The following is a 12,139-nucleotide window of genomic DNA, read 5'->3' as shown; positions in this document are numbered from 1 at the left end:
AGATATGTCTCTCTGTGTGAATGTATACATGCGTGTATGTGTGCATGTGTGTACACATGCTTGTATACATGTATGCGCATATTCTTGTATGTGCGTGCATTCATGTGTGTGTGTGTGCATATATGTATCATGCAAGCCAGAGGTGCATGTCTGGTGGTCCTAGATCACTCTCCACCTTATGTTTTGAGACAGGGTCTCTCACTGACCCAGTACTCACCATCCATCCATGCAGGTTGGCTTCCCAGAGAGCCCTGTCTGCACCTCCCAGGGCTGAGATATCACCTGTTCCACCATGGCCAGCTTTTGATGGGGAGCTACGGATGGCAAATCAGGCCCTCATGTTTTCAAGGCTCCCTAGCCCCTCCTGTCTGTTTCCGTTCTGACTTTCTTCACGCCTCCCTCTTCCGTTAAGCCACCCTCTTTCGTTCCAACTTTGGGAACATTTATTCTGTTTTATGGAATACAGTGTTCCCTGATTCTAGAATTCCATCCACATAAGGGGGGCTGGGGAGATTATTCTCTCAGAGCAATGTTGCCTGTGTGTGCATGAGGCCTTGAGCTTGGGGCACAGCACCCATCACCTGTAATCCCAGCACTGGGGAGGCAGGACAGGAGGAGCAGTGAAATACCCTGTCTCAAAAAAGGGAGGGAGGGAGGGAGGGGACAATGGGTAAGGGCACCAAGTCTGATGACCTAAATTCAATGTCTACCCCACCCCCAACACCACATAGTGGAATGACAGACCGGCTCAAGTTGACTTTTAACCCCAAGAAATGCAGTGTGGCTTGCCTACAAACTACACAATAAAAAGAAATAAGTGTTTGGGCTGGGTGGTGATACACGTCTCTAATCCTAGCACTCAAGAGGCAAAGGCAGGTGAATCTCTGAGTTCGAGGCCAGCCTGGTCTACAGAGCAAGTTCCAGGACAGCCAGAGCTACACAGGGAAACCTAGTCTCAAAAAAGTAATAATAATAATAGTAGTAGTAGTATAAGTAATAATAGTAATAATAATGATAATAATAATAATAATAAAATGCTTAAAAATAAAACTATCAGCCAAGGCTACGCAGAGAAACCCCATCTCAAAAACAAATAAACAAATAAATATAAATAAATAAAAATATTAAAAGGTGGATGGTGCCTGAAGAATGCCATTAGGCTGTCCCCTGGCCTCCACACACCCACACCCACACCCATAGTCTAAGGTCATCCTCCGCTATACTGAAGCCAGCCTGGGATACATCAAACCCTGTGTAGAAGCAAAACAAAACAACAAGAAACTGACAGCTGATGACGGGAACAACCTGGGAGTGCAGCTCAGAGGATCACGTTGTTTAGCAGACAGGACCCAGAGGTCCAGCCTCACTTGCAGTGACACTTGGGCTTTAATGGAAAGCGGCTGAGCGTCTCCACTCAAAGGCTGAAGAAACCACAGTGCACAGTGTCCCTAGCTATCCTAGCCAACCCGCAGTGATGGCTGTGAGCTGAGAGATGAAGCCATCACTGCGGGAAGTCAGAGCAGGAACCTGATGCAGAGGTTACAGAGCAAAGCTGCTTACCACTTTGCTCCTCGTGGCTTGCTCAACCTGTTTTCTTATAAAACCCAGGACCACCAGCCCAGGAATGGCACCGCCCACAATGTGCTGGCCCCTCCCACGACAATCATTAATAAAGAAAACGCACCATCATGTTGATGCATTCACCAGCATTTGGGAGGAAGAGGCAGACGGATCTCTTAGTTCGAGGCCAGCCTGGTCTACATCTTGAGTTCCAGGACAACCAGGGCTACACAGAGAAACCTCAGAAAAGAAAAAAGTTGGGGGAGGGGGGAAGAAAGAAAGAAGGAAGGAAGGAAGGAAGGAAGGAAGGAAGGAAGGAAGGAAGGAAGGAAGGAGGTGCCCCCCACAGGCCAATGGAGGTATTGCAAGTTGACAGAACAAGTCCAATGGTGCAAATACTACTCGACCAGGAACAAGAGGGGACTGACCCGTGGCAATGCTTCCGAATGACAGTGGACACAGTCCAAAGGTCACACATATCATCACCTCGTGCCCCCAACCCCATCACCAGGGAAGGAACCCAGGCTCAGCCCCCCCTCTTTCCCCCTCCCCCCCCCTCTCTCTCTCTCTCCTCTCACTGAGCTTCATCCTCAGCCCCCATTTTCATTACTTTTCCTTTTGAAGCAGAATCTCAGTAGGTTGCACAGGCTGGCCTCAAACCTACGCTGTGGCTCTCGGTACAGCCTGGGTGTTTTTTGTTTTTTAGACAGGGCCTTGCCATGTAGCTCAGGCTGGCTTTGAACTCTCCATCCTTCTTCCTCTGCCTCCTGAGTGCCGGGATTGCAGATGTGCACCTCCCTAGCCTCTGTGGCTTGAGGCGGGGATGAACCCCAGGCAGATCACGAATGGGCCCAGAGTCTCGCGGGATTTGCCGTATTTGTGGTGGCCACAGAGCTTTACACATTTGCCAGCCATGAAAACGTGTGTGAAAAAAAAAGGGGTGAATTTCAGGAGACAGAAATTACACCTCTATTTTTTTTAATTAAGAAAAATGAGATCATGTTTCTTGCCGAAGCTTCGCATCAGGTTACGCGGAAAGATAATGTGGGTAATTTAATGCAAAATGCTCAAAGGGAGAATGTGGGTTGTTTTAGATCTCCTTTTTAAAAATATCCCCGCACAAAGTGCCCTAGGAGCTGTTTTAAGCAATGTAGGCATTCCAAGTAAGTATAGGTTGGCCCAGGACTGGAATCCCTATGCTGGAGGGGCTGAGGAAGGATTGGGAACCTGAGGCCAGCCTGGGCTACACAGTGAAACCTTAACTTAAATCAATGAACCAATCAACTTGAGCAGGGTAGCTGTCTTGATTAGGATCACTATCACTGTGATGAAACACCATGACCAAAAGCAACTTGGGGAGGAAAGGGTTTATTTCACTCACAGTTCCACAGCATCAAAAGCAGTGAGGGCAGGAACTCACACAAGGCAGGAACCTGGAGGCAGGAGCTGATGCAGAGGCCATGGAGGGAGCTGCTTACTGGCTTGTTCCTCATGGCTTGCTCAGCCTGCTTTCATATAGAACCCAAAATCACCAGTCCAAGAACGGCACCACCTACAGTTTACTGGGCCCTCATCAATCACCAATTTTAGAAGAATGCCCTGCAGGCTTGCCCAGAGCTGGATCTGATGGAAGCGTTTTCTCAGTTGAGGTTCCCTCCTCTCAGAGGGCTCTAGCTCGTGTCAAATTGACGTAAATCTAACTGGCACATTATCCTAGCACTTGGGAGGCGGAAGTGGGAAGTCAATCCCAGGTCCCATGAGGTTAAGAAGAGAAACAAGTCTCACAAGTTGTACTCACACACCACACAGACACACACAGACACATGCACGCACACACACACATACACACATGCATGTGCACGCATGCACACATATGAACATGTACATGCACACACGCACATACACATATACACATGCATACACATGCACACACTAAATTTTTTTAAAAAATATTTATTTATTATGTATACAATATTCTGTCTGTGTGTATGTCTGCAGGCCAGAAGAGGACACCCGACCTCATTACAGATGGTTGTGAGCCACCATGTGGTTGCCGGGAATTGAACTCAGAACCTTTGAAAGAGCATCTCTCCAGCCCCCCACACTAAATTTTTTTTCAAGACAGGGTTTCTCTGTGCAACCCTGGCGATCCTGGAACTCACTTTGTAGACCAGGCTAACCTTGAACTCACAGAGATCCCCTTTCCTCTGCCTCCCAAGGTATGAGCCATCATGCCTGGCAATAAAACAATTCTTTTTTTTGGGGGGGGGGTTCGAGACAGGTTTCCCTGTTTAACAGTCCTAGCTGTCCTGGAACTAGCTCTTGTAGACCAGGCTGGCCTCAAACTCACAGGGATTCACCTGCTTCTGCCTCCTGAGTGCTGGGATTAAAGGCGTATGCCACCACGGCCCAGCTAACAATTCTTAAAGGTAAACAAAAGAAATATATTCATTTGAAAAGGAAAATTATAAGAAGTTAATGCAGGAAACTCAGCATGGGTTAGAGACCAGCCTTGGCTACATAATTAGGCATGTACATACTTGGTACAGAGTGAGTCCCTGTCTCAAAGAAACTATCATGAATCTCCCCCTCCCCACCAAAATATCAAAAATAGAAACTGAGATTTTCAAAGAACAGATGTGATGACTCGTGTCTATAATCCCAGCACTTTAGAGGCCAAGGCAGGATGATTTCTGTGAGTTCAAGTCCAGCCTAAGCTACAAAGTTTGACCCTTGTCTCAAGGAAGTACATACAGAAAAAAGGGAGGGAGGGGAGAGGGATTTGAACAGTCTGAAGCAAGAGACCAGTTACTGCTTGCCTCTTCCAGTTGAGTATACTGTGGATATTTTTTGTCAAGTCCTTTCTCCTAGCACCAGTGCCTTGGGTTAAATGTTATACTATGCAACGGAAGGCTTAGCATTCTGTCTGACTAGAGCTAATCACTCAAGCTGTGACAATCTCTCCCTCCTCCACTCTTCAAGCGCAAATCACCAGTCCTCTCCCACGTCACCTCTTCAAAGCAGCACTGTCCCCAAACCAGCGTGGGGTCCTGTAAGGCATGGTCAGGATAGCCCCCATCGCCAGCACGGGGCTGGAGACCCTCCTCAGCAGTTTTCCCAGAGTGACTGACAGTACACAGGGTCGAGCAAACAGTAGGCACCCAATAATTACACTTTTGTGGGGCCACAGGACTGGAGATAGAACCCAGGGCCTTGCTTATGCCAGGGGAACGCTTTAGCCTTGAGCCCAGGCCAGCCTGATTATTCTCTGGTGTGCAGGAAGGAGCAGACTGTTGCATGGTGATGCCCAGCCCTACCCAGCCAAGAAAGGCTTGGCTACACACGGACCTCCCAGAAAAGGAAATGTTGACCCAAGACCCGTGTCCTGCGCTGCATCCAAATTTAGATAGGGGCAGCCATCCCCTCCCTTCCTGGTTGCTGTCTGTCCCTATCCGGGGTGGGCCCTAGGCTGCAACCTGGCAACAGAATGTTGCGCTGTTGGCTGCCCAGGCAACCGGGGCTTGCTCAGCCTTGGGCTTCTGGGAGTTCCAGGCAGGGGCAGCACTCTTCCCTCTGAGTCCCTCAACTTTGCTAAGGCAGCTGAAGATACCAGAAGGTGAATGGCAGTGGCATGGGAGGAGTACTTCCGACTGGTCTTCCAAGAGAAAGCACCTGCGTGAGTGCTGGCAGGAGCGGGTGGGTGGGGCGAGAAGTGGGGGGAGTAGACAGATGGGTCATCCTTCTCCTGGAGTCCCTGCAGCCTTTGGGCAGTCTTGCGGTGGGCTGCAAAGGCCCTAAGAGAATCTCTAGCTCAGACCCTACATGTCTCCCCTCCCTATATGGGTCTTGTTAGCTGGTCACTGGGCTCCTGGGATGGCTAGCCTGCTCCTGCCCCAACCTTAGCCAGTATCTTACAGAGATGAAATCCTTGAGCCAGGGTAGAAAGGAGCTTTCCTGCGAGCTGCTGTGGAGTGGAGAAGCGGGACGGTAGGACACCCTGGCCCCAAAAGCCAGCATCTGTAAAACAGGGAAGAGGAGACCCTTCTGATGGGGGCAGAGCTGGGCAGGCATTGCTGAGATGTCAGACTCTGTCTGACTCCTCCTCATCCTTCCGGGAGAGCCAGGCGCCCACATTCAGCCTCCCTTGGACAGCTCCCCACAGAGGAATGCCCCCACTCTGCGCGGTCTGAGCAGGGACCAGTCTCTACACCCCATCCGCTCAGCCTATAGTCATCCTTCCAAGCGACACCTTTACAGCTACAGAGGTCAGAGTTCATCTTTATTCCTCTCTCACCCCGCCCCGCTCCATCAGCTCTGTCGTCAAGCTGTACCCAGAGTGGATCCATCCTCATCTGTCAACCCTGCCCGCCCTGATCAGAATGGCATTCTTTCTGGGGTCCCTAAGCCCCACCACTGAGCACACACAGTCCCCAGCTCCTCATAGAAGCCATAGGATTTTCTGCTCCACTCAAAACTTGCGCATGGCTCCCATCTCACCAAGCATGGTTGCCAAGGTCTTCTTTCCCCATGGCCCGCCACTGTCTGACTTTGGACAGCTTTGATTTTAATTTCCACCCGCCATCTCCCCTCTCCACTCTCGACTTTATGGTTCCTTCCGCAAACCCAGGTGTTTTGCTGGGATCCTGGGTCTTTCTTGGCTGTTCCCTTGGCCTGGACTCTATGCCCTTCAGCTGTCAGTGCAACTCACTCCCTGTAGCCCTGTCCCAATGTCTTTTTTTTTTTTTTTTTTGGTTTTTTTGTTTGTTTGGTTGGTTGGTTTTTTTTTTTTTTTGAGACAGGGTTTCTCTGCAGCATTTTTAGAGCCTGTCCTGGAACTAACTCTTGTAGACCAGGCTGGCCTCGAACTCACAGAGATCCGCCTGCCTCTGCCTCCCGAGTGCTGGGATTAAAGGCGTGCGCCACCACCGCCCGGCTTGTCCCAATGTCTTTTGCTCAGAGAGACTTCCTGACTCCATATTGAAAACTGCCTCTGACCTACGGAACTTTACACGTCAGGGCCCACCGTGTGGTGGAGCAGTGTTTGCTGTTATTATCTGTGTTAGCTGTCTATGGTTCCGGGGGTGTGTAGTTTCCAGCAACATGGGTTTCTGTCTGTCTTCTTGATGGCTGCAATTACTCTGACTAGGTACACTGCCTGGTATAGAACAAGTGGTCAGCAAACCTGTGAACAATTAAAAAACCTGAAAGCCATCCTAACATTCAAGAGGGCGAGGCTTGTGGATCAAGAGTTCAAGGCCATCCTCAGCTATAAAGTTAGTTCAAGGCTAATCCTGTCCACATGAGACAAAAAAAAAAAAACTAAACTAACTCAGTAGGTGGTGAGTGGGCCATTCCAGGCACCCCCAGGAGCTAGGGCCCCAAATTTCTTGTAATCTCCTTCCCATTGGGTCCCTCCAGGAAACCGGTAGAGCAGAAACCGGTAGAGCAGAATGTGGTCCACTTTCCACCTCTGCTGCGTCTCCTGGAGAAGAAGCAAGAGCTAGCAGCTGTGGACCAGGATCTGCAGGTCCAGAAGGAGGTGAGCCTCAGTTGCTGAAATTTGGGGTGTCCCCAGGAACACACTGGTGGTGCCCAATGGGGGTTACACAGTCTGGGATGAGTCTGCTCTGAGCCCTGATGTTCCTATCTATCAAAGGAAGATCTAGTGAGAACACTTGGTACAAATGCACGTGTGAGCATGGGGCACCTACTGTGTGCTGTGCTCTGCACTGGCCCTTGCCCTCCAGAGTTTCACAGTCTGGAGAGGAAAACAGGCGTCTAGGTAGGGGTTGCCAAGCGGGAAGGCGCTGGGCAAGGGCTGTCAGATTCTGGGGGGGACCTCTACTCCCCAGTGAGTACTCCCCAGTGGACAAGCAGGGCTTCCTGGAAGGAGGGAGGGAGAGAGGGAGGGAGGAAGGGAGGGAGGGAGGGAGGGAGGGCTTGGGGACTGCAGGTGGGCAAACCAGATAGTGGAGCAAAGGAAGAAACGAGAAAGAGCAGGAAAGGGGGACATTCAAAACAAAAACAGAATTCAAGGACAAAGCTCAGAAGGTCATGGAAGTGGAGAGATGGATGAACCGTTGTTACCCTGACTGCTCTTAGAGAGGGTCCAAGTTCAGGTCCCTGCACCCACATCGGGGGCCACACAACAGCCTGCAACGCCAGGGGATCCGGCGCCCTCTTCTGGCCTCTGAAGGCACTGCACTCACATGCACGCACCTCTCCCCTAAATATACACAATTTAAAACATATTTTAAAAAAAAGCTCAGAGGGTCAGGTGGCTGAAACACTGAGTGTCTGGAAGAGAAGAAGTGTGAAGAGGTTGGGAGTTAGCATTCAAAGCACACAGGGGCATGTAGGATGTGAGCCAGGGAGCTGGAAACATCAGGCGACCTGACACCTCTAACTGCACCCCACTCCAAGGAGTTCCACAGCAGGATGGCCACCCTGAGCCAGCGCTGGGCACAGCTGGAACAGAAAGAGCAGGCGCTGAAGGAGTCCTTCATCCGCTTTGACAAATTCCTGCAGGTCAGTGAATGCTGAGGGCCGGAGGCGGATCTCAGGGGCTCCTGCTTGCCACTCTAGAGTGGCCCCCACCTAGAAAAACCTCCTGGAGTGGGGAAATCAGATTGCCGGAGGGTGGAGGAGGAGCAAGGACCCCGAATCACAGCTCGTGGATGAATTTAACACAACCTCCGCGAGTCTACTCTGAAAGAGAGAGAATGTCGCGGCTGCTGGAGGCCGCGAGTCCTGAGGCTCCCTGATTTCCACCCTCCTCTCAGGACGCCGAGGCCCGGCGTGGCCGCGCGCAGAGGAGAGCAGCTCAGGAGGGGCACGGAGTGCGACACCGGGAGGCAGAGGCGCTGCGGCTGCGAGCACAGTTGGAGGAGCTGCGGCGGGAGCGCGCCCGGCTGCAGCGCAGGCTGCGGCGCCTGGAGCCCTGCGCGCGCCTGCTGGAGCGCGTGCTGGAGCAGATGCCCGAGGTGAGCGCATGGTGACCGCTTTGTTCTGGCGCTGTGTACAAGAAACACCACCTCACGGTATACCAAGGGATGCACTTTGTTTTCCAGTCATCCTCTAAATCCGGTCAAGTGGGCCCTGTTATTGGCAACAACCTCTACTACAGGTCAAAAAAAGTTGCAGAAAGTTCATCTGCCCTTACGCAGTTAAGTGTGTGTGTGTGTGTGTGAGAGAGAGAGAGAGAGAGAGAGAGAGAGAGAGAGAGACAGAGAGAGACAGAGAGAGAGAGAGAGAGACAGAGAGAGAGAGAGACAGACAGACAGAGACAGAGACACAGAACAGAAAGTTCATCTACCCTTACACAGTCAAGTGTGTGTGTGTGAGAGACAGAGACAGAGACAGACAGAGAGACAGAGACACAGAACAGAAAGACAGAGGACAGATAATACTATAAATTTTATTACTTGTGGAAGGTTAGGTTTGGGGGAGAAATTGTGTGTGTGCATGTGTGTGTTTGGTTGATTTGTTGAGAAGTGAGAATATAGCCCAGGCTAGTCTTGAGTTCCCTACATAGCTAAGGCCACCCTTCAACTCCCCCACCCCCGACATGGTTTCTCTGTGTAGCCCTGCCTGTCCTGAAACTCATTCTGTAGACCTGACTGGCCTTGAACTCAGAGATCCGCCTGTCTCTGCCTCCCCTGTGTTGGGGATTAAAGGTGTGCGCCACCACCTGCGCCACCACCGCTTCAAAACCTTCCCCTTACTCCTCCCACTTCGGCCTTGTGCTGCCACGATGCCTGGCTCTATTTTGGGTTTGTTTGTTTTTGTATTGTTTTGTCTTACTTGTTTGAGACAGGGTCCCTTTCTGTAGCCCAGGCTAACCAGGTACTCAGTATGAAGTTGAGCTGGCTCCAGCCTCAGCCTCTCAAGTGCTGGCATTCCAGGTAACAGCCTTGGCAAAGTTCCTTGAACGAACAAGTGGTGTCAAGGACAAGTTGTGGTGCCTAGCCAGCTTAGCTAGGTTTGATCATGGAGGCGAGAAGGTCATGAACAGGGCTCACTCAAGTCCCGCTATCCTTGCTTTAGGTTCTGAGGTGTCCCATGACACATCTGGACCGAGGACGCTTCTGAGGGGTGTTGGCTAGTCAGGTGGGGAGGACAGGGCATTGCAGGCCATGCGAGTCCCCTCTCCAGTTTCAGGAGATTCCGGAACTGGTGGCGCGCTTTGATGGCCTGGTAGACACACAGGCAGCATTGAAGCTGGCAGAGCGCAAGCGACAGGCGGAGCTGGACGAGACCCATGCTCAGCTGCATCGTCTTCGGGAAACGAAGCAGGATGAGCTGCTGCGCCTGGGCCAGCAGCGTGCACAGCTGCGAGAGCAGTTGGAGGCAGCACGTGAGCGCACACTGCAGTGGGTGAGCGTCCCGGGGCTGGAGTGGACACACCCGCTGCGCTAACCACGGGGCTGGAGCACCGCATTGCCAAGGGTACCAGATAGTGCTTGTTCCCGCCCCACAGAACATATGGGTGCAACTGTCGGGTTGGTGCAGCCTTCCGGACCCCAGGACCGGGTCCTGACTCAATAGTGATCTCTGCATGTGCGTTCTGTAGGAATCCAAGTGGACTCAAATCCAGAACACTGCAGCGGCCAAGACGCTGCTCCTGGGACGCACTCGAATGGCTGTGCTCAACCTGTACCAGCTTGTGCGCCTGCGCCAGAGTCAGCCTCTAGACATGGATGTGGAGGACACCGAGGGACAGCTAGAGGAGGTGAGGCTCGCGGTGTCGCTTCTTACCCAGCACCCACTGTTGGGACGCCTCAGGGTTAAGGGTCCTTTTTGGGTGTGGGCTCCTTCTGGTGACTTCCTGGCCCCACACCCGGCTGCCCGGACTGTAACCGCCACGACTGCAAGTGGATCTGCGTGCCCTTTGCAGGGTTGGCTACTCACCGAGGCCAGTTCGCCCATGAGTTGCCCTGGCTCTTGTGATGAACACACCGAGTCCAGGAGGGTCCCAGCGTCACGTGAACCAGGCTGTCTTTCGCAGGGTCTCATACTTAAGGCCAGGCTTACCCCAGACTAGGTAACAGATAACCTGAACTCCTCACCCTCCGGCCTCCATCTTCTGAGTGCTGGGATTACAGGTGTGCTGTGCATCTGGTTTGGCTGGGTTAGTCCCTTTTCAGCATGCCTCTGCTTTACGAGGAAGGCTCAGGGAAGGATGCTGTGCCTCTCCTGCCCACACTCCAGGCCAGGAATCAGGCTGCCCAGAGCAGTGACGAACTGTATCACCCAGCCTCACCGTCGTCGCTGCTATGCCTAGGGATGGCTATGCTTTCTCCTCCTTTGGTGCTGTCTCTAAGGACACAAAGAGGGTCCACAGGCTGCTGGGAGCTTCCCTCAGCTCACAACAGGGCATATGGGTGTCCACCAAGTTCATATAAACAAGCAATTAGCACAACATAAAGGACGCCATGGAGATGGCCACAAACTGGCAGACAAACCTGAGCCTGACCTGGGTGGGACACTGGCTTGGCAGGGAGCCAGCTGGAAACTGGCAAAGTGGTTACAAGTCATTCAGTGGCTGGGCATGGTGGTGCACGCCTTTAATCCCAGCACTCTGGAGGCAGAGGCAGGTGGATCTCTGGGAGTTTGAGGCCAGCCTGGTCTACAGAGTGAGCTCCAGGACAGCCAGCGCTACAAGAGAAACCCTGTCTCAAAAACAAACAATTCAGTGGCATACACCTACCTGTATTCTCAGGAGACTGAGGCAGGAGGATTGCCATGAGTTAGAGAACAAGTTTGAGCTGTACTTGACAATAAACAAGACAAACATTTGGGAGGTTGTACTGGACACCATCAGGGCCTCTCCCGTGGTGTTTCCAGGCCCACCGCTGCTCTCAGCCTCCCTGTGTGAGGTGGGGACAGGAAGTGACCTGGCCATGTCACCCCTGCCCGCAGGTGAAGCTGTTTATCATGGACCTCTCGGCCACACTGGCCAGCCTTGCCCAGGCTGAGCCCACAGTCATGGTCTCTAGTCCGGCCAGACAAGCAGCGAAGGGGACCTGAGGGACCAAGTCCCACATTTGTTGGTGTACAGGCTCAACCAACAGCTCTCTGAACACCCTTCTTCCTGGGCAAGATGGAGCCGTGCCAGCCCATAGGACACTCAACTAAGCAGACTACCGTCAGTGGGGCTGACAGCCATGTTGGGCCCTTCCCCCACTTCACAGGCTGGGGACAGGCTCCCTCCCCGCTGGGGGCACAGACAGGCTTAGCCACGCTGACGGACTCCAAGACGGGCACTTGCTAAGCAAAGTGGGTCAAGGCAGTAAGTGGCCATCAGCTCAGTGGGGTCAAAATGGTAGTCCCCCAGTGTGTGCCTGGCCTGTGAGATCCAGGTGCTGCAGGATGCTTGACCTTCCCAGACCCTCAAGCAAGAGGTGGGGAAAGCCATCAGTGGGAGGAAGGACACGAGGATGGCGCGGGCCAGTTCTCACCTTCACCTGCAGAAGGGTAGTGCTGCCCCCAGAGCCTCCACCCTACAGCAGCCCTGAGCTGTCTCGAGCAACTACACCCGGAGACTCATTCTTCTCATCTCGGACACAGGCATGGCCAC

General features: G+C 52.5%; 1 protein-coding gene across 1 annotated transcript; it reads left to right on the top strand.

Moving 5' to 3' along the window:
• The first annotated feature begins 5,180 nt into the window (after nt 1-5,180).
• Nucleotides 5,181-11,689, top strand: Cfap73 (cilia and flagella associated protein 73). The gene is made up of 7 exons (XM_038345869.1): nt 5,181-5,234; nt 6,992-7,099; nt 7,984-8,088; nt 8,343-8,543; nt 9,715-9,936; nt 10,133-10,291; nt 11,482-11,689. The coding sequence occupies exons 1-7, from the start codon at nt 5,181-5,183 to the stop codon at nt 11,587-11,589; spliced, it is 957 nt and encodes a 318-aa protein (XP_038201797.1). The 3' UTR covers nt 11,590-11,689.
• The last annotated feature ends 450 nt before the right edge of the window (nt 11,690-12,139 follow it).

The sequence above is a fragment of the Arvicola amphibius genome, chromosome 10 (genome assembly GCF_903992535.2).
Source record: "Arvicola amphibius chromosome 10, mArvAmp1.2, whole genome shotgun sequence".
In the NCBI taxonomy this organism is placed as follows: Eukaryota; Metazoa; Chordata; class Mammalia; order Rodentia; family Cricetidae; genus Arvicola; species Arvicola amphibius.
Note: the sequence above shows the minus strand (reverse complement) of the source record. Positions and strands in the feature narration are given on the sequence as shown.

Excerpts from the sequence above, each read along its gene's own strand:
- Cfap73 (XM_038345869.1), top strand. The coding sequence starts at position 5,181 with ATGGCAGTGGCATGGGAGGAGTACTTCCGACTGGTCTTCCAAGAGAAA. Across the intron at positions 7,100-7,983 it reads ATCTGCAGGTCCAGAAGGAG|GAGTTCCACAGCAGGATGGC; the intron begins GTGAGCCTCAGT and ends CCCCACTCCAAG. Across the intron at positions 8,544-9,714 it reads TGCTGGAGCAGATGCCCGAG|TTTCAGGAGATTCCGGAACT; the intron begins GTGAGCGCATGG and ends TCCCCTCTCCAG.